Raw genomic sequence first — 22,941 nt, 5'->3', positions numbered from 1 at the left:
CTCAAGGCAAGAATATTGAAGTGGTTTGCCATTCCCTTCTCCAGTGGACCACATTTTGTCAGAACTCTCCATCATGACTCGTCTATCTTGGGTGGCCCTACATGAAATGGCTCATAGTTTCATTGAGTTAGACAAGGCTGTGGTCCATGTGATCAGTTTGATTAGTTTTCTGTGATTGTGCTTTTTATTCTGTTGGCCGTCTGATGGATAAAGATAAGAAGCTTATGGAAGCTTCCTGATGGGAGAGGCTGGTTGAAGGGAAACTGGGTCTTGTTCTGATGGTGGGGCCATGCTCAGTAAATCTTTAGTCCACTTTTCTGTTGATGGGTGGAGCTGTGTTCCCTGCCTATTGTTTGACCTGAGGCCAAACTATGGTGGAGGTAATGAAGATAATGGCGACCTCCTTCAAAAGGTCCCATGCATGCACTGACTGCTCCACTGAGTGCCCCCAATCCTGCAGCAGGCCACCATGGACCCACGCCAGAGACTCCTGGACACTCACGGGCAAGTCTGGGTCAGTCTCTTCTTGCTCACTGCTCTTTTCTCCTGGGTCCTGGTGAGCACAAGGTTTTGCTTGTGCCCTTCAAGAGTCTGTTTCCCCAGTACTGTGTAAGTTCTGGTGGCACTATGAGGGGGTTAATGGCGACCTCCTCCAAGAGCACTTATGCCATACCCAGGTCTGCTGCACCCAGAGCCCCTACCCCTGCAGCAGGCCACTGCTGACCCGTACCTGTGCAGGAGACACTCAAACATAGTTCTGGCTCAGTCCGTGGGGTCTCTGGTTCCTGGTGTACACAAGGTTTGTTTGAGCCCTCTGAGTTTCTCTGGCAGGTATGGTGTTTGATTCTAAATGTGATTTCACCCCTCCTACTGTCTTGCTGGGGCTTCTCCTTTGCCCTTGGATGTGGGGTATCCTTTTGTGGTGGGACCCAAATTTCTCGTGTATTATTACCAAACATTAAGGAAGTGGAGCAAGGCATTCCTTTCTTCATAGGCAAGGAAGGTCCTCCCACTTGACCCTGGGTCTTTAGATTGTGAAAGAGAATTGAAAATCTTGAAGCCAAGTGGATTTTATCTTTTAAACAGACTTTAATTTGTGGAAATGATTTTTTTAATTTAATTACTGGATGGTGGTCTTATCAGCTGTGGTGAGGTTGCTTGCTATTTGTGATTACTAAAAATGCTGAATGAAGGTCAAGGGGTTCTCATACTGAGTCTTTCTTTACCTTGTACCCAGGTGGGGGCTGGAAGAACTGTTGTGCCAGTGCCAAATAACACACTCCTGTTGAGCCTGTCTGCTCTGACCTTTCCCAGGGAATGAAATCAGAAAACAGTTCATTTACCAGTTTCTTTTTTTTTTTTTTAAGTTGTTTTCAAAGTAGTACATGATTTAAAGGGTTAAATGGGTTCAACAAGACATTTCCTCAAGACAGTCCCTTCCAATTTTTAGCTCACTCTTTGGTATTTACCTCCACCTGTCTAAATGACATGTTTGTATTTCTACTTCTTAATGCCTTTTTAGTCATCATCTATTGACTTCCCAATAGGAAGGAAAGGATTTAACACTCCTCTGCACTTCCACAGCACATATACACTTTTAGTCCTTTTATCCTACTGATAGTTATATTTTGCTCAATCTGCCCAATTGGCAGGATGTTACTGATGTAATAGATTAATGTGATATTCTGCAGGATGTTCAGAAGGTCCAGATTGCTCCGAAGATATTTTATGATAGAGAGTAGGAATGTTAACATAGCCCTGGGCCACTGTGTAGATGTATACTTTTATCTATTTCATGGGAATGCCAGTTGTTTCTGATCTTTGCTTATGATTGGAACAGAAAAGAATACATTCACTAAATCAATGACGTATACCAAATACCTGAGGCTGTATTAATCTACCCTAGCAAATATGCCACATCTGGGTATAGCAGCTGTCATCAGGGCTACCAATTGTTTGAGCTTCTAGTAATCTACTGTTATTGTTCAGGGTCTGTCTATTTTTTTCAGGGCCCTGGTAAGTTAAACAGAGATATGATGGGAATCAGTACCTCTAAATTTTTTTAATTCATTAATTTCTGCCACCTCCCTAGTCAGAGACAATATTGATTTCCCATACCATGTTTGGCTGGAGAGGGGAGGTGTTATCAGAAGCTTCCTTTTGAACTTCTGAACTAGGATAGCTTTTACTCCACAGGTGTTTGTACCAATTGCCAAATAGGTCAATCCCCTTACATATGCAAGGACTGGGAAAAATGACCACTGGGTGGGGCCACATATCCAATGGGCCAATTCTAAGTTGGATCTTGACATGACCCCATTTATTAACTGGCCTCTTTATGTCCTCAGTCTGAGGGCCATATGATGCTTCTGGTCTCTAAATATCAATGCCAGTTTAGACCCTGTGTCTAACAGTCCTTGAAATATCTGGGTATTCCTATTTCCTCAAGGTACAACTACCCAAGTAAATGACCAAAGATACTTCAGGTGTGGACTGGTGAAATAATTACTGTTTATACTTGTTGAAGCACATCAGTGTCCTTCCACCCAAGGTCCTCTTCAGTCAGTGGGTTCTAGATCTATAAACTGGCTCAGCTGTGGAAACTAATTAAGGAATTGTAACTATACTGGTTACAGACCTTAATCTCCTGGTCATTCTACCCTTGATTTTTCTGCTGATACAAGCTAATAGGACCTATGTTAGCCGTCTTATCTATTTTGCCTCTAAGAACACCATGTTTTATTAACTATTTCCATAACTGTGTGCGTCATGTCCACATTATAATAATTGTAACCCCCTGGCTTCTGGAAGTTGAGTCCTGCTGCTTAGCCTCCATTTGGGGGCATCTTATCAACATTCAGAAAACTAAGATCATGGCATCTGGTCCAATCACTTCATGGGAAATAGATGGGGAAACAGTAGAAACAGTGTCAGACTTTATTTTTTGGGGCTCCAAAATCACTGCAGATGGTGAGTGCATGAAATTAAAAGACACTTATTCCTTGGAAGGAAAGTTATGGCCAACCTAGATAGCACATTCAAAAGCAGAGACATTACTTTACCAACAAAGGTCCATCTAGTCAAGGCTATGGTTTTTCCAGGAGTCATGTATGGATGTGAGAGTTGGACTGTGAAGAAAGCTGAGTGCTGAAGAATTGATGCTTTTGAACTGTGGTGTTGGAGAAGACTCTTGAGAGTCCCTTGGACTGCAAGGAGATCCAACCAGTCCATTCTGAAGGAGATCAGCCCTGGGTGTTCTTTGGAAGGACTGATGCTAAAGCTGAAACTCCAGTACTTTGGCCACCTTATGCGAAGAGTTGACTCATTGGAAAAGACTCTGATGCTGGAAGGGAGTGGGGGCAGGAGGAGAAGGGCACGACAGAGGATGAGATGGCTGGATGGCATGACCGACTCTATGGACATGAGTTTGGGTGAACTCCTGGGGTTGGTGATGGACAGGGAGGCCTGGCATGCTGCAATTCATGGGGTCGCAAAGAATTGGACATGACTGAGCGACTGAACTGAACTGTCATCCCCACTGCTATCAGTGAGCCAAGTTTTGAGAAACCTCTGCTACCTTCAACCATGACTTGCAGAGAGTCACCATTGAACTTTTTAATGTGCTTATGCCCTTTGCGCCAAAGTATGCATTATAGTCTTGGGCCTATATACTGTGTCCTTTGGGCCATCCTTCAGAACATAATTATCATAAACTTCCACTGCACTGTGGTATAGCACATTTTAGCACACCCACTTGCCAGAGTCTTTTAATCCCTTCTTGTCCAATCTGCCTGCCTTAGCACTTCTGGCATTTCATTCAGTGGGGATTATCAATTTTCCCATGTTCCTAGGAGCCATCATAGCATATTTTGAGAGAAAGCCCATTTCTGCTTTTTAGGATATAGACATTATGGCTGGAACTTAAAACAGCTATTCTGGACCATAGGTAGAAACCACTAATTGAGAATGGAGGAAATTAGGTCCCTGATGGTCATGGAATCACCATATGAATCTAAACTGCCTCCCTTGCACTGTTTATGTGATAAAGAGATAAATATTCATGTTGGCTAAGGACACTTAAAATATTCTGCTTCTCATAGGTTAATCTATTTCTGATGCAAAATTTGATCCCTATAAATTTATGTTGCATGTAACCTTAAAAGATATATAGTCTTGGCTTAGTTGAAGACTTTGGGCAGTGGGTAGTAAAGACTCAGATATCACAAGATGGAAAACTGGTGACCCTTGTTGCCCAGCTGCAAGATTATTTGTGGCATGATGGAAAATTGGGAAAACTTATGAACTTGGTATTTACTGGCTTTTTCTTGTCACTTTTAGCAAAGTTCTGTGAGCAATGAACTCACACCTGAGCTAACCAATTTTGCAAGTACAGATGGAAAGAAAGGTACATTGCTTTGCTAAGATGAAACTCTATCTATTACCTAAGTGGATTAAGAGTGGATTTGGAGCATTAAAGGCCTAAAAAAAAAGAAAAGAAAAGAAAAAAAAAAACCCCAGCAACTTGTTATACACCTCCCCATCAAAGCACATAGAAACAGTACCTGTGAATAAAAGCTTTGGAATGAACTCTGCTTGCCACTCGGTTATACAAAATTGACAAATATTGGATTAAGAATGCTGTCAACCTGTTGAATCCCATTGTTTCAGATGCCTCCTAGTTAACTGTCATTGAGAGTGATGTACAGCATAGCACACAGAAACAGTGAAACAAAAGAATCTTTGGGCTTGAAAACTATACCTAGGAAAGAACAGTGGCTTTAACTTCTCCCACAAAGAACCAACTGAAAGCACAAGGATCAGAAACACTTTAATTTTTGCACGAATTTTATTGCCAGAAATACTCCAAGCCTGATATGGATGTCTGTCATTGCTACTGACAAGCACAGTTGTGGAGGTGTTTGGCATTTCTGAAGCAGCATTAGCAGAAGTCTCGGTATTCAACCACTAGTTCTGTGGGCCTTAAGAGGCAAGACTTAAGATGTATTCTGTTGGTATTGGGTACAGTGTGGTCTTGAGTTGGCAACAGAAGCAGCTTTCTGATGCTTGTAATTTCCCACACAATGCAGGGCCAGTTCGGTTCAGTTCAGTTGCTCAGTCATGTCCGACTCTTTGTGACCCCATGAACCGCAGCATGCCAGGCCTCCGTGTCTATCACCAACTCCCGGAGTCTACCCAAACTCATGTCCATTGAGTTGGTGATGCCATCCAACCATCTCACCTTCTGTCATCCCCTTCTTCTCCTGCCCTCAGTCTTTCCCAGCATCAGGGTCTTTTCCAATGAGTCCGTTCTTTGCATCAGGTGGCCAAAGTATTGGAGTTTCAGCTTCAGCTGAAATATTCAGGACTGATTTCCTTTAGGATTGACTGGTTGGATCTCCTTGCAGTCCGAGGGACTCTCAAGAGTCTTCTCCAACACCATAGTTCAAAAGCATCAATTCTTCAGCGCTCAGCTTTCTGTATAGCCCAACGCTCACATCCATACATGATTACTGCCAGTGTGGTTTGGAAATCATCCTTTCTTGAAATCATAGAAGAGTCACTACCCTTTGGTGGCCTGGTTGTGCGAAGACTTTGGTACTATTCCTGAAAAATTATTTTAGAGTCTCTTTAATCAACACTCCCTAGTATTCAAGGGGCTTCCTTGGTGGCTCAGTGGTTAAGAATCTGCCTGCAAATGCAAGAGACCCAGGAGATATGAGTTCAATCCCTGTGTCAGGAATATCCCCTGGAGGAGGAAATGACAACCCACTCCAGTATTCTTGCCTGGAGAATTCCATGGACAGAGGAGCCTGGAGGGCTACAGTCCAAGGGGTCACAAAGAGTCACACATGACTGAGCACACACAGACGACACCCAAGTATTCAATGCTTTTCCTGCTCATACCAGGGGAAGGATCCTATTCTATGCAACTGAATGTTGACGACGGATACTGTAAATTGTGTAGGATCTTACACTAGGATCTTAAATGAAACTGGAAACTAGAATTAGAAAAATTAGAATAGAAAACTATAATTGGTATTAATCGTCCCAGAGTCTGAAGCAGAAGAAGAGATTGAGAAGAGGTGGCAAGAATACACAGAACTATACAAAAAAGGTCTTAATGACCCAGATAATCACGATGGTGTGGTCACTCACCTCAGTTCAGTTCAGTTCAGTCGCTCAGTCGTGTCCGACTCTTTGCGACCCCATGAATCACAGCACGCCAGGCCTCCCTGTCCACCACCAACTCCCGGAGTTCACTCAGACTCATGTCCATCGAGTCCGTGATGCCATCCAGCCATCTCATCCTAGGTCATCCCCTTCTCCTCCTGCACTCAATCCCTCCCAGCATCAGAGTCTTTACCAATGAGTCAACTCTTCGCATGAGGTGGCCAAAGTACTGGAGCTTCAGCTTTAGCATCATTCCTTCCAAAGAAATCCCAGGGCTGATTTCCTTCAGAATGGACTGGTTGGATCTCCTTGCAGTCCAAGGGACTCTCAAGAGTCTTCTCCAACACCACAGTTCAAATGCATCAATTCTTCGGCACTCAGCCTTCTTCACAGTCCAACTCTCACATCCATACATGACCACAGGAAAAACCATAGCCTTGACTAGACAGACCTTAGTCAGCAAAGTAATGTCTCTGCTTTTGAATATACTATCTAGGTTGGTCATAACTTTTCTTCCAAGGAGTAAGCCTCTTTTAATTTCATGGCTGCAATCACCATCTGCAGTGATTTTGGAGCCCAAAAAGATAAAGTCTGACACTGTTTCTACTGTTTCCCCATCTATTTCCCATGAAGTGATGGGACCAGATGCCATTATCTTCGTTTTCTGAATGTTGAGCTTTAAACCAACTTTTTCACTCTCCTCTTTCACTTTCATCAAGAGGCTTTTTAGTTCCTCTTCACTTTCTGCCAGAAGGGTGGTGTCATCTGCATATCTGAGGTGATTGATATTTCTCCCGGCAATCTTGATTCCAGCTCGTGCTTCTTCCAGACCAGCGTTTCTCATGATGTACTCTGCCTAGAAGTTAAATAAGTAGGGTGACAATATACAGCCTTGACGTACTCCTTTTCCTATTTGGAACCAGTCTGTTCCATGTCCAGTTCTAACTGTTGCTTCCTGACCTGCATACAGATTTCTCAAGAGGCAGGTCAGGTGGTCTGGTATTCCCATCTCTCTCAGAATTTTCCAGTTTATTGTGATCCACACAGTCAAAGGGTTTGGCAATGTCAATAAAGCAGAAATAGATGTTTTCTGGAACTTTCTTGCTTTTTCCATGATCCAGCGGATGTTGGCAATTTGATCTCTTGTTCCTCTGCCTTTTCTAAAACCAGCTTGAACATTAGGGGGTTCACGTATTGCTGAAGCCTGGTGTGGAGAATTTTGAGCATTACTTTACTAGCATGTGAGATGAGTTCAATTGTGCGGTAGTTTGAGCATTCTTTTGCATTGCCTTTCTTTGGAATTGGAATGAAAACTGGAGTCTGAAGTCAAATGGGTTTTAGCTGTATATTGTCACCCTGCTTATTTAACTTATATGCAGAGTACATCTTGAGAAACGTTAGACTGGAAGAAACACAAGCTGGAATCAAGACTGCTGGGAGAAATATCAATAACCTCAGATATGCAGATGACACCACCCTTATGGCAGAAAGTGAAGAGGAACTAAAAAGCCTCTTGATGAAAGTGAAAGAGAAGAGTGAAAAAGTTGGTTTAAAGCTCAACATTCAGAAAACGAAGATAATGGCGTCCGGTCCCATCACTTCATGGGAAATAGATGGGGAAACAGTAGAAACAATGTCAGACTATTTTGGGGGGCTCCAAAATCACTCCAGATGGGATTGCAGCCATGAAATTAAAAGAGGCTTACTCCTTGGAAGAAAAGTTATGACCAACCTAGATAGTATATTCAAAAGCAGAGACATTACTTTGCCGACTAAGGTCTGTCTAGTCAAGGCTATGGTTTTTCCCCGGTCACGTATGGATGTGAGAGTTGGACTGTGAAGAAGGCTGAGTGCCAAAGAATTCATGGTTTTGAACTGTGGTGTTGGAGAAGACTCTTGAGAGTCCCTTGGACTGCAAGGAGATCCAACCAGTCCATTCTGAAGGAGATTAGCCCTGGGATTTCTTTGGAAGGAATACTAAAGCTGAAACTCCAGTACTTTGGCCACCTCATGCGAAGAGTTGACTCATTGGTAAAGACTCTGATGCTGGGAGGGATTGGGGGCAGGAGGAGAAGGGCACGACAGAGGATGAGATGGCTGGATGGCATCACGGACTCGATGGACGTGAGTCTGAGTGAACTCTGGGACTTGGTGATGGACAGGGAGGCCTGGCGAGCTGCGATTCATGGGGTCGCAAAGAGTTGCACACGACTGAGCAACTGAACTGAACTGAACTACAAACAAGGCTAATATTAGAGTCGGACAGAACTTAGCAACTGAACAACCACCACCAACATTCTAGAAGATTTCTTAAAGTCCTGTGGATTTAAACACTATTTGGTGACTCTCAAATTTGTATCTCCTAATCACAATGCTCTATGGACCCCCAAACTTGAAATCTGTTGGCTCAGTATCCCTATTTGTATGTGAAACAGACATTTCAATCTTTATGTCTAAGAAAAACCACCCCTCCCACCACACCCACTATTACCTCAATGCTTTCCATTTTAGCCAGGACAACCACTATCCTATCACTTTGGTTTAAAACAAACAAAAAACCACTTTGTCTTTTTCTTACTTATCAGCAGATCCCATTGTCTTTACTTCAAAATATATTCTAAATCCTACTCATTCTCAACATTTCCACTGCTACCACTTTCTAATTTATTAGACGGTGCGAATCTAATTTATTCCCTGGGTGATCTTCTACCTTGCACTTTAGAAAGTTAACAGTCTACCACCACAAGCAGCCATTTTTAGATTATCCACCTCCAAGCTCAAAAACATCAAACGGCTCCCATCTCCCTACCCTGCTTAATAAGAGTCCTGACCATATCACTAATCTCATTCCCCACAGTCATTAAAACCAGGCTAACTGTGCTCTAAGCACCCTGGCCTCCTTGCTTCCTCCCAAAACACCAAGCACATGAACCCTGAAGACTTTTGAAACTTGCTCTTCTCCCTGCCTGGACCATTCACCCTCAGGTTCTTCCAAGGCTGGCCGCGCTTTCAGTTAGCGCTCTACTCAAATGTCAAGACTGTAATATTATTACCCCAAAGAGCACTCCTTCCTTGTAACTCACGTCAGGTAAAGAATGCCTGCACATGCTGGGCACCTAAAAACACGCTTGGTTAAATGAATTTGGATTGTACTTATTATTCACTACACTTGCTTTGTGAGGTTTCTCACCGAGGTAGGCGTACAACAGACAGCAGCAGAAACCCGGTAAGGCCTGCCTTGCCGTTTTTGAGCGCGTTAGTAAGGACTGGCGCAGGATCCCCTTGCAGCTCCGTCAGCCGGAGCTGGGTCTTAAGAACGCTCTTTCGTTTTCTTGTCCAGTCAGGAAGGGGAACGGGTAAGCAAGAGGAAAAGGCGCAGAGGGGCTGAAAAGGGAGTCTCAACTTTGTAGCATTCAGTTGAGAGAGAATCTACTATTATTTCCTGCGGCGCTTGTTTTTACTGGATGGCCTAGGACCTGGGGCTGCGATTTGATACAGAAAACCCAAGCGCAACGGACTAAGCAAAGAAGTCGGCCATTTCCAGAAACTAATCTCCGGGTAACTCCGCCCAGCAGTGTACGCAGGAAACGGGGGCGGAATTTATTGTGGGCCTAGCTCCGGAAACCACACCCTCGCGGGCGTCCCACCTTCGAGGATTCACAAAACTCAGAGCGAAATTTAACAGTCGGCAGCGAAAGCGCGCACTCGAGAGCCAATGAGAGTCCAAGGAAGGGAACAGCGCCTGAGGAACACTCTGTATATCAAAAAATGATTGGCTGGAGTCCTCCTCTCTTCTTTTTGGTATTGGCTGAACTGCTTTTCCCCACCCACCCAGTCCGCTTTTTTGCCTAGGTACTTCTGATTGGCTCCTCCTGGGCGGCGGGTGGGCAGGGTTGGGGATTGTCATCACGGATTGGTGGATTTGAGCACCTGGCGGTTCCTTCCAGAGCAAGGAGCCCGTCCCATCTTCTCTCTGTCCCGTCTCCCGACCCGTACGCTTTCCCCCCAGCTCTCGCGCACGAATGGTTAAAAAAAAAAGGGCGATGTGGGGGGGGGGGGGGGGGGGGGCGAGGGGGGGCGGGGTGTGTTTGTGAGGCTCGAGCGCGCCAGCCAGGCCTCTAGCTCCCAGCGCGCGCCCTCAGCGAGGACCCGCGCGAGCTGCCCGTGACGCTGCCTGCGCTGTTTGAAACTGCAGAACCCGTTACGATCTTGGGGCAACTACCGTTCCAGCTGGTTCAGGAGTCCGGGCGTGCCAGAGGGGCGAGTGGCGGTCGCGAGGCGGCTCTGGCCTTTCGCGTCTCTGCAGCGTGGAGACTAGAACCGGCACTTTCGAAGGACGCCGCCTCCAATCGCGGCGCTGGCGCGGGCGGAGGCTAAAACACGGGGGTCCTGAGACAGAGGAAAACGCGCCAAGTTCCCGTCGGTGGTGGAGTGAGGAAGACCCTAGCGGTTCGGGCGCCCGGCTAGCGGAGCCGCTTCTGGCGCTCCTTGCCGTCCCGGGGCGGGGGCGGGCGCGGGAGGGCGCCGCTCCGGGGATGTAGTTGGTGCCCGCGCCAGGCAGGACCGAGCTGCAGCCCGGGTTCCCGCTCTTGAGAGCGAATGGTCACTTCCCCCGGGGAGGGCGATCGGGTCAGCTTTTCTGAGGGTCGGGGGCCCGGGGCAGGGGCTCACCTGTCGCACCCGCACTCAGCGGGGTTGGACTCGCCGGCGTCACCGCCGCGGACCTCGCTCTGGGCCATGACCAGGTAAGGAGGGCCCGTGGAGGAGGGGCCGGTTCCCGGGCGCCGCGTCAAGTTCGACCGTCGCCCAAGGGGGCCGCGGGGAGGACCCCCGGCTCCTTGGGTTGCCGCGTCCCCGCCCAGCTGCCAGCCGAGCCCTCCACTCAACGGGCCGTGCCCCTTCCAGCCGGCGCTGGGGACTCCGGCAGGTGCGGGCCGGGCGTAAATAGGCCAACTCCGCGGGCGAGGGGCCGGGCGTTATGGTTTTGCTCTCAGACGCCTCCCGCCCGGTGCCCGCCGCCTCTGACGGGCACGGACAGCAACACCGACCGTCATCGCCTCAGTTTCTTTTCCGTTCCTACAGTATGCGGGGGTGAGGACAAGAAATGTTTGCACTCACGTTGTTCTGTGTCGGTGATTGCTAAATTTTACCGCGCAGTTTAACTTTTAGATGTTCTACAAGTTTTTAGAACGCCACGTGTCTTAAACCTTTGTCGAGGATGTTATCCTAGTTTTACATTTTTCGTGAAAAGTTAAGAATTGAGTTGTGCCATATTAGAGGAAAGAACCTGAAACTAAGGGACTTCGTGTTCACACTGTCATTTGGCCAAGAACATTTAATGTTCGATATATTGTGTTTTCTGCGAAACTTGATTTAGAGAAACATTTTTGACGTAACTCCCAGTGATAGGACAGCCAGGAGCAAGAAGTGGTATAGCTTAAGATACGGCACCTGGTAAACTGTGACAGTCTAGGTAGGGCTGTTTAATCATTGCTTTGAGGAGCCCTGAGGATTGGTTTATTGATTAGGATTGATAGTTATTTTAGCTGCTGGGTCGTTTTTTGTTGTTAAGTCCGATTACTCTCTCAGAGAATGCAGTTTCCATCGTTTATTAGAATTGGCTCCTAAGAACAACCTTTTACAAGAATCACAAGTTATGCTTAGGGATCCCTGACACTGCAGGCTAGTTTACCATTAGTGATAGCATTTCATACGAATAAATTGAGTTGGAGTGTGGAAATTGGTTTGCTTTCTAGGTATTCCTGAGATGTCTCAAAAAAAGGGGCATGTTTCACTGCTGAGTTTATTGCTGTGAATTCCCACCTCACAGGCAGCCAAGTGAAATGCTTAAGGGTGTGAGTTTAGTTCATCCTTTACCTATGTTTGAAAGTCATTGCTGAGCTTTTGGACTCTTAACTGATTCTCTGGTAATAGATAATTATTCCTAATATCTTCCTAATGAAAAACAGGACTGAAGTGTAAAATGACTACCACAAATACAACCTTTTTTTTAAAATCCAAGTTTTATTATAAAACAGGGAAGAAAGTTTGCACAAGGGAAGCTTTTCTTTTTTCCTACTTAAAGCAGTATTTTAATTCTATAGTTAGAAAAAGTTTGTAAAGTCAGTATATTTTGGTTCCTAGTGCATAAGAATTTGATATACACAAAATATAGCAGTTTTTTACACCATTGTCTCAACTTTGAATAGTTTATTACACAAGTTTTTAGGTGTAAACACTAGGTGTAGGCCTTTTCTTGTATGTAGATTATACTTTAAGTAGATTATTTCATATAACTAGAAGAGATTTTGGAAGAAGAACTCAAGTCACTTCTAGCACTCCTTTGATTTCCCATTCATCCTTTTTCCCACCTTGGTAAAAAAGCTCAGTGTTTTCTGGATGAACTAATAGATGATAAAGTTTTTCACCCTTTAATGATAATACTTTACCACACATCTCTTACTAAAGTGGAGTATTTTGTGATGCTCCCCTTAAATCTAATAGCAGGCTAATAAAAGTTCAGTATCATGACTTTTTGTTGTTTGAGAGTTAAGGACAAATGGCAGCTTGTTCATTTAAGCAGTAAACATTGACTGCCTCTTATTGGTGGGCATTAGATTTTCCAATACAAAGTTCTAATTAGTACCATTCCTTGGTAAATTTTTCAGAAATGATTTTATTGCCTACAGTTGGTAACTGAAAACTAATAACCTTTTCTCTGATTAACAGGTATGACTGGTGATTACAAGATCCCTGTATAAGTTAATTCCTGTCAACTGCTTGGGATTTGAGGAGAAAATGCCTGGTGTCATACCTAGTGAAAGTAATGGGCTTTCAAGAGGTAGTCCATCCAAAAAAAACAGACTTTCCTTGAAGTTTTTTCAGAAAAAGGAAACCAAGAGAGCCTTGGATTTCACAGATTCTCAAGAAAATGAAGAAAAGACTTCTGAATATAAAGGGTCTGAAATGTATGTATATTATTTTTAGCATTTTTCTGTACTTTAAAAAATTCTGTATCAGTAAAAAAGCAGGGAACTTGGTTTGATTTCTACAATCATTCTGACCTGATAGTCCATAGAGGGACATAAAAAAACACACATTAGTGAGGCAAGTCTAGCAGTGTATAGTAGAAACTAGATAAAACTGCTGGTTCCCCACAGAGATCACATCACAGTTAATATTATAACTCACTGAAATTGTGTTTGTCCAGTTAGACTAACTTAGAGAAGTATTTGTTGATTAAAATTATTTTTCAATTTAAACCTGATTGTAGTGCATTTCCTAGTATTGGTATTTACCAATAATCAGTTTAGGAGATTATGTGTAAACCTCTTGTTTACCGGCTTCATGCCTATAAACACCTTAAGGTATTAAGAATAATAGCCAGCAGCTGTAAAATAAATAAAAATGCTGTGAAGACTGTTTGTTAAAATGAGGTTAAAGAATTATAAACTTCAACAATTCATTTTTAAGTGGGGGACAGCTGTATAAGTAAGTATCTTCATAGACTTGGTTTCCTCTTAATGTTTTATTAACAGAATCTGACTTAGTGCAGCCTCTCCCAAATATCATCATAGTCGCAGGATTCTGTTCAGAGTTAAACTACTTGATTAAAATGTCATGTTGGCTGAACAAATCATAGTACCACTTCTGCAGTTTTCTACTTTGTAAAGTGGGATTAGCAGTCCTTTAGTGGAATTGTTTGAAGCTTGTTGGCTGTAATATTGTTAAAGTGCTTGTAATACTTTTATTCTGGATGTACAGCAGTTTTTACACCTGTAAAGATTAATTCTGTTGAAATGCCATCTGAATAAAATCCATGTACTTATCCACAACTTTTGGGAAAAGACTAAGTCTAGGGAAGTAGTATTTCCACTTTAAGATTTTACTTCGTTATCCATTTCTCTTCTCTGTACTTAATAGTGATCAAGTTGTTCCTGCGGCACAGTCCTCGCCTATAAACTGTGAGAAGAGAGAGAACTTGCTACCGTTTGTGGGACTGAATAACCTCGGCAATACTTGTTATCTTAATAGTATACTTCAGGTAAGTTGACAGTTGTGCTATATCATAAAATTTTAGTATGCAAAGAATAATGTAACAGTGTTTCCTGAGAATCTAGGTTACTGGAGGATTTCAATTGTCCCTAGTGTCTTTGCCATTGATTGTAAATGAAACATAATGGAGTAAAATAATCATGATTCTAAATTGTATGTTATAAATTTCCTTTGAGGTAAGAGAAAATGATACATTAACATTGGGATAGCAAAGTTGAGTAGATGTTGGTTAAATTGAAGATACCAAACTTTTAGTTTTCTGTCCAGTTGATTCTGTGTGATATGAGAAGGGGACGACAGAGGATGAAATGGTTGGATAGCATCACTGACTCAATGGACATGAGTTTGAATAAGCTCTAGGAATTGGTGATGGACAGGGAAGCCTGGGGTGCTACAGTCCATGGGGTCGCTAAGAGTTGGACATGGTTGAGCAACTGAACTGATACATGTTTTACTCCTTGAAACTATGTTTCATGTTATACAATTCAGGTTCAGTGCTTTGCTACAGAGGAAAGATAGCAGGCTACTATGATGAAAGAACAGTTTTTGACACACACCTAAATCTCAAAATTTTAAGTAATACTTATTTGAACATGCTCTTCAAAAAGCATGATAGCATTTTAATGATTTTTTTAGGTATATTGTCTTTGTAAATACTCAAAACAGTCTCATTTTATAGGTATTATATTTTTGTCCTGGTTTTAAATCTGGAGTGAAGCACTTATTTAATATTATTTCAAGGAAGAAAGAAGCCCTAAAAGATGAAGCCAATCAAAAAGATAAGGTAAAATATAAAATTAACAAAACTCACTTGCTTAGAAATGAAAAAGTAATAAATACACAGAGGATTTGGGAGAATGACCGATATTATTTCTCTTAAATTTACACTTGAAAATTAAATTTCTTATTGGCAATTATTTTTCATTCTTGGGAGGTTGGCAGTTTGCTTAATTATATCCCCTTTATTGATTATCAGTAAACACTTTTACACATACCACCATAACAATATATTGTGCCCTTTTACCCTATTGTATTGACTCATTTTTACTATTTATGTAAATTTGAAGAAACCTTTGACTTACATAATTAAAAAACCATTATCACCCACATAATGCAAAGTAGCCAAAAATATGCTTAATTTTTTTTTGAAGTTTATTTTGTATACTTCCATAAAATTAGTCTTATGAAATTAGAGTTAGAAAAGCTAGTATTGTCTAGTGAGAAAAAGGGGTAAGTTACTTAATTTGTTCATAAATAAAAATATTTGTGTTTCTTGACAGGGAAACTGCAAAGAAGATTCTTTGGCAAGTTATGAACTAATATGCAGCTTACAGTCCTTGATCATTTCAGTTGAACAGCTTCAGGCTAGTTTTCTATTAAATCCAGAGAAATACACTGATGAACTTGCTACTCAGCCAAGGCGACTACTTAACACACTCAGGTATATAGCCTATTATATGATTTTAGGATTCCAATTTAGCTACTTACTACTCTGTTTGGAGGAGAGTGATATGTGAACAACGGGAGGAATAAATGGCAAGGAAAACAGAAACTACAGGTCTATAGTCCTGATATCCCGGAGGCTCAAAAGACTGGAAATTTTTCCTAAGATTGGTAGTAAATTCATTAAATCTGAATTTGTGTGAGTTTATACTCATATTTACCCATAATGTGAATATTCATACATTTCTGTAGAAGTAGTAATGTGTATAATTAGGGAATACCATCCCTATTTTGTCAGTGATACGTATTTTACTTATGTGCCGGGTTTTTTTAATCTGAAAATTTCTGAATTACCAAATACACTTGGTCCCAAGGATTTCAGATAGAAATCCTTTGGTCTATATCCAAAATATGTTATACACAAGAACAACAAATTCCAAGCCTTCTATTTTTGTTGTGTGTACTCAGAAGAAAACTATTAACTGAATTAGATTTCTTTGTAGTATTGTCCTAAAAAATGAAACTTTATCCTATATATAAAAAGGCTTTATCCAAAATATTACAGGGTTCTAAGTCTTTAAAAATTATTTCATCATTTAGGAATAGACCTAGATGTAACATATCGCCACACATTTGTTAAAAGGCAGTGTAGCCTGGTGGCCACGAGTAGGTTGAAGCCTGACTTCTGCATCTCTGTGACTGACCTGGAGAAGTTATCTGTAAATAGTGGTGATATAATAGTTACCTCATAGGGTTATTGTGAGGATTACACATATAATATAAAAAGCATTTAGAAGGAATTCCCTGGTGGTCCAGTGGTTAAGACTCCATGCTTTCATTCCCAGGGACCTGGGTTTAATCCCTGGTCAGGGAATGAAGATCCCACAAGCATTGCAGCTTGCCCATGCACCACCTCCTCCAAAATGAAAAGTTTGAGACTTTCCCGGCAGTCCAGTGGTTAAGACTGCACTTCCACTGCTGAGGGCACAGATTTGATCACTAGTCAGGGAATTAAGATCACACAAGCTGTGCTGCAAGGCCATAATATATCTATCTATCCATATATAAACCATTTTGAATAAAATGTGCATAGTAAACATTGTGTACATATTAGCTATTATTAACAGTATTTAGGAGATGAAAGTATTTGTGATGATGAAAATGAGATTAAATTTGTTTTTCAGTTAAAAGTTTAGGTAAGGAGTTTCAGATTAGTAGCTGAATAAATGTTTTCTGGACTTCAACAGTTCTGTAATGGCAAGGTGGTTTTTTGTTTTGGTATTGTATCTTCGAAACTAGAATAGATGAAATGAAAATTTTTGTTTATAGGGAACTGAACCCTATGTATGAAGGATATCTACAGCATGATGCACAGGAAGTATTACAGTGTATTTTGGGAAACATTCAAGAAACATGCCAACTCCTAAAAAAAGAAGAAGTAAAAAATGTGGAAGACTTACCTACTAAGGTAGAAGAAGAATATCAGAAAGAGGAAATGAGTGATAATAATAGCATGGAGATGGACAATATGAAGCATTCTGAAGACTATAAAGAAAAACTCCCAAAAGGAAATGGGAAGAGAAAAAGTGATGCTGAATTTGGTAACATGAAAAAAAAAGTTAAAATCTCCAAGGAACACCAATCTTTGGAAGAAAACCAGAGACAAACCAGATCAAAAAGAAAAGCTGCAGGTGATACATTAGAGATTCCTCCTAAGATAATCCCCAAGCACATTTCTGAAAATGAGAATGCAAGACCCTCCCAAAGGAAATCAAAAGTTAAAATAAATTGGTTAAAGTCTGCAGCTAAGCAACCCAGCATTCTTTCCAAGTTCTGTAGTATGGGTAAAATAGCAACAAACCAAGGATCCAAAGGACACTGTAAAGAAAATGAATATGATCTTGAAGAGGACTTGGGGAAGTATGAAAATGATAATACAACTAATGATTGTGAACTTGAGTCTCCAGAGAATAATGATATGCCCATTAATGAAGTTAAGCCCATAAACAAAGGTCAGTATAATTTATTCTTGAACATTGATAGGTAGGAAGATTAACAGCTGCAGAATTGGAATTTTCTTAGAGGCATATACATCTGGTATAAGTTTTAAGAGAAGTTTAACACAATGTGAACTAGCTTTTTAAGCACTGCACTTATGTGTATTTTGTGTGTGTGTCTTAAGGTAATAGTAATTTATGTTTATAAATTAGGGGGGTTTAATACATCTTAATGACAAGGGAATATTTTATCCCTTTATATATGCAGTATTTGATGTAAACTCATGAAAGAAATTGCATTTACTAAGTTAGTTACATCATACCTGAACTGGATTTCTACTTAGGTTCACACAGATCTCAGGGAAAATTTGTAGAACTGACACACTTTGGGATATCTTTGGGAAGGGAGTTTTAAGGACACAGTTGTGTTGAAACTCTTCATTGAGGTAACAGTAATTCATATATTCAAAATTTTCTTTACAGTGAGTTTGTATTACATGATTGTCACCTCTTAATGCTAATAAGCAAGCTGAAATGTGAAAATCAGCCTGTTATTCATGGTCTACTTTAAATGGAATAATGGTTATCTGGGCTGTACTGAAAAATTCATCTGTATAGATTTGTGTTTTCCTTTTTTTTGTTTTAGGTGCAGAGCAAATTGGTTTTGAGCTAGTGGAGAAATTATTTCAAGGTCAGCTGGTATTACGGACTCGTTGCTTAGAATGTGAAAGTTTAACAGAAAGAAGAGAAGATTTTCAAGACATCAGTGTACCAGTGCAAGAAGATGAGCTTTCCAAAGCAGAGGAGAATTCTGAAAGTAAGCGAAATCTGAGTCTTGCACGGATCATGGGATAATTTCAGTTTTTCCTCAACAAAACAGTCTAATAAGTAGCTTATATAATTATTGAGGGAAAAATCTGTCTTTAGTGTAATAAAATCATTCTCTTTTATAACTTGATTTGTTAATAGTTAACTATATTTGAAAATTGTGGCATCTTTATTTTGATGTATAGAGTATGTTATAATGAGAAAATGAAATGCTTTAATAAGTTAATTTTTGGCTACCCAAATATCTGAGCTGCTGAGGATATTTTTGTTGACAACGTATTTGAACCTAATGTTCTATCTTGTGTAAACCACAAAAAAAAAAGTAATGTTATGGGAAATGATTGAGACTGGTTTACCTGTTTAGATATTGTAAATCGACTTAAATATAAACTAAAATCTGTCTCACATGGAGTCAGAGTAGGCTTATCTTGATTTTGCTGTCTTGATTTTTTTTTACCAGATATGAAATATTTAGAGGTATATGCTCTGTTGAAGAAAGTTACTAGTTTCTGAAACTAAAAAGAAATCTCTTCAGTTATTATTTAGGAAGGATTAGTCAGTTAAAAATGCATGCTAATTTTGAATATAAAAAGTTATAGCTTAGCTTTTCAGAGATTTTTTACTTGTGAGTGACAGGACTCTCTTGTGTAGTTTCTCCAGAGCCAAAAACAGAAATGAAGACCCTGAGATGGGCAATTTCACAATTTGCTTCAGTGGAAAGGATTGTAGGAGAAGATAAATATTTCTGTGAAAACTGCCATCATTATACTGAAGCGGAACGAAGTCTTTTGTTTGACAAAATGCCTGAAGTTATAACTATTCATTTGAAGTGCTTTGCTGCTAGTGGCTTGGAGTGAGTATTCTAAAGTTTTCTTCAAAATACTATGATATTTACTATAAAGGAAAAAAATCATTTTAACTCTTGCTAATATTTCTTAGACTATCAAAATCATTTTATTCAATAAATAACATGAAATATGTCTTATACATGTGTGTGTGTGCTAAGTGTGCTAAGTTTGCTTTAGTCATGTTCGACTCTTTGCAAACCCCATGGACTGCAGCCCGCCAGGCTCCTCTGTTCATGGTATTTTCCAGGCAAGAATACTGTAGTGGGTTGCCATGCCCTCCAAGGGATCTTCCCAAACCAGGGATCAAACCCACATCTCCTACGTTGGCAGGTGGGTTCTTTACCAGTAGTGCCACCTTGGGAAACCTCTTATATGGATTTTACAAGTACACAGAGGTTGTATTAATAATTATTAGTAGGTAATGAATTAACTAATACATAACCAATCAGAGGGTTGCTGCTTAGACACAATTCTGATGACAAAAAAACAAACATCATTGGAATATAGACCTTACTCAGCTTCACCACTCATAGGGATTGTCCTTAACACCTCTTTCATCTCTTCCTGCGGTCAGCAGCCGGCTACACATGATTTGTTCATTTTCATTCCTTTTTAATGGGACTAAAGCAAGGAACAAATTTAGTTTATACATCAGCATTTTTTTTGAGGGTAGAGAAACAAGCAAAATTGTTTTAGTTTTAAGGTAAGTAAGCCAGGAAATAAAACAAGTATGAAGAGATTTTTCTATAGTTGAACATTTAAGTATTTGAAAGATTTAAAAGTAATAAACATCAAAATTCCAGTTAATTTTAGATAGACTTTTCTGACATGTAGATATAATGTCATTATAGCCTTTAGTCCTTTCTATATTAATGAACTGTTTGAAATTACCATGAGAACTTCCCAGGAGCTCTCCACACATTTTATTTTGCCAGAAGATGACATAGTCCTTTCTTTCAGTGGACTTTTTCTTTGCTACAGTATAGCTTTTTCTTTTCCCCAAATCTTGGTTGTAGAGACAGACTTCACACTAAAATGATTTATTAGATTTACAGGAAAAGAGATTTGAAGATCAGTGGTTTTTTTAAATGTCATTTTCTTACTGGACAAAATTAGGAAAATAAAAGGGGGAAGTGCCATATGTCCTACACAGAAGCACCTATATTAGTACTGATTTCAGTATTTGTGTAAATGTCATACAAAATTTGGGTGGTGTTTTCATTTTATGAGCAATAAATATTAAGGGTTTGTTCAGCCTTTTTATTTGGTTTCACATTGGGTATAAAACTGAATATATAAAGTGGAATCCCAGAAAACCTTTTTTTTTCCTTCCAAAGGTTTGACTGTTATGGTGGTGGACTTTCCAAGATCAACACTCCTTTACTGACACCTCTTAAATTGTCACTAGAAGAATGGAGCACAAAGCCAACCAACGACAGCTATGGATTATTTGCAGTTGTGATGCATAGTGGCATTACAATTAGTAGTGGGCACTATACTGCTTCTGTTAAAGTCACTGACCTTAACAGTTTAGAACTAGATAAGGAAAATTTTGTGATCGACCAAATGTGTGAAATAGGTAAGCCAGAACCATTGAATGAGGAGGAAGTAAGGGGTGTGGTTGAAAATTATGACAATGAAGAAGTGTCTATTAGAGTCAGTGGAAATAACCAGCCAAGTAAAGTTTTGAACAAAAAAAATGTAGAAGCTGTTGGACTTCTTGGAGGACAAAAGAGCAAGGCAGATTATGAGTTATACAACAAAGCCTCTAATCCTGATAAAGTTGCCAGTACAGCACTTCCTGAAAATAGAAATTCTGAGACTAACAATACTAATGGGACCCATGAATCTGATAGTAACAAGGAATCCAGTGACCAAACAGGCATTAACATTAGTGGTTTTGAGAACAAAATTTCATATGTAGTGCAAAGCTTAAAGGAGTATGAGGGGAAATGGTTACTTTTTGATGATTCTGAAGTGAAAGTTACTGAAGAGAAGGACTTTTTGAATTCTCTTTCCCCTTCTACATCTCCTACATCTACTCCTTACTTGCTATTTTATAAGAAATTATAGAGTGATTGTATTTCCCTTGTGTATATATTAAATAGACATGGATAAACTGGTAAATTGATTACATCACTTATCTTTTGAAGCTATTGGATATTATTGGTCTCTAGGTTTTTATATAAATACTGAAATTTGAATTATTAAAAACCATGTTAATTTTTAGAATTCATTTTCCTTAGTAGAGACTAGTGATACATTAGCTTCTGGGAACAAACTTGTATAGGTTCTTAATTGAATTATTCAAAATGGAAGCATTTAAACACTTTTGAATTTACATCTATCTTTTGTGTTTGCTTTTTAAAATAAAGTGCTTGTATTTGTATCTCCATATTTTGGAGTAATTATCTACACGATGTTTATAGGTCTTGTGCTTTTTCAGCTAAGAAGCAGAATCTCATTTCAGTACATACAGTTTTGTAAATCATAAACCAAACCTTAGATGGGCTATATTACAGGCACAAACTCTGGAATATGTATGTATTCACAACAGTGTACATTTCGTGCCCTGAATCACTTTGAAAAATATCTCAGAAAACCTATAGAGTCAGTCCTCTTCTATCTTCACCTGGATTTTATGTGTATTTATGAAACTGATTCTGTATCCTAGTAAATCTTTTGGGGCATGGACTAATTTGTATTCCTTCATAGTCATACTCTGCACGATCTGTATACAGTACATCAAACTTAGAGGTGTGACCTTAAATTTAACTTTTTTAAAAACCAGGACAATAAAATGTAAACTGCTTAACAACAATGTATACAAATGCTTGAAGAATTTTTTACTTGCATATTTTTTACCATATATATAGCTGGATTCTCTTTAAAAAAATGTGTGTAGGTATATATACACACAAACATACTATAAACATATATACATAGAAGAGAATAAACATGCATAATTACCTTTAATAATACTCAATACTTTCTGACAGTTGGAGGTGAAGAAATTTTCAAACAGCAATTGTGCTTATTGGTCCATCTTAATTGTCATACCTAGTTTTCCTTTAAAGTAGATGTATAACTTTAAGGAATCCAAAACTGGAGAACTTAAGGCTTTAGGCACAGAAAAACTGGGTTAAATTTTCACTTTAAACATTAAATTGGTAAATCAATTATGACTTGTTAAAGGACATTCCTGATATTAAGAAATTAAAAATCCAAAGAATATGTAATTCTTGGAATAACACTGCTATACCCCACTTCAACAAATAAGAGTACCAGTCAACTAATAATCTATGCAGTTAGTCTTACAAATTCTTTTACAAGATGGTGCAATATAAAAAGTCACAGTTCACACCTCTGTCTACATTCAGAATCAATGGGACCTTTTAAAGAGCTCAGAACACCACCCATAAGCAGTTGAGGGAGTAGGAGTCACTAATAGACCTTTAAAAATAAAACATCAATAACATTACTTATGAGCTCCGATGGAATAGTTCTAGGACAGAACTTGGGCTTCTGTAACACTCAAGAGACAGCTATGGTTAAGAACTAGTATAGACTGCTGACACAAAAATTTTATCTTTTAAAAA

The 22,941-nt window shown here is 40.0% G+C and overlaps 1 protein-coding gene across 1 annotated transcript; it reads left to right on the top strand.

Annotated features, from left to right (window-relative positions):
• Positions 1-12,969: 12,969 nt before the first annotated feature.
• On the top strand, positions 12,970-21,460 carry USP1 (ubiquitin specific peptidase 1). Its single transcript, XM_052637744.1, has 8 exons — positions 12,970-13,139; positions 14,095-14,215; positions 14,906-15,010; positions 15,507-15,667; positions 16,999-17,681; positions 18,313-18,483; positions 19,146-19,347; positions 20,680-21,460. The coding sequence occupies exons 1-8, from the start codon at positions 12,970-12,972 to the stop codon at positions 21,413-21,415; spliced, it is 2,349 nt and encodes a 782-aa protein (XP_052493704.1). The 3' UTR covers positions 21,416-21,460.
• The last annotated feature ends 1,481 nt before the right edge of the window (positions 21,461-22,941 follow it).

This window comes from Budorcas taxicolor, chromosome 3 (assembly GCF_023091745.1).
Source record: "Budorcas taxicolor isolate Tak-1 chromosome 3, Takin1.1, whole genome shotgun sequence".
NCBI lineage: Eukaryota > Metazoa > Chordata > Mammalia > Artiodactyla > Bovidae > Budorcas > Budorcas taxicolor.
This window is presented reverse-complemented; position numbering and strand designations above follow the sequence as displayed.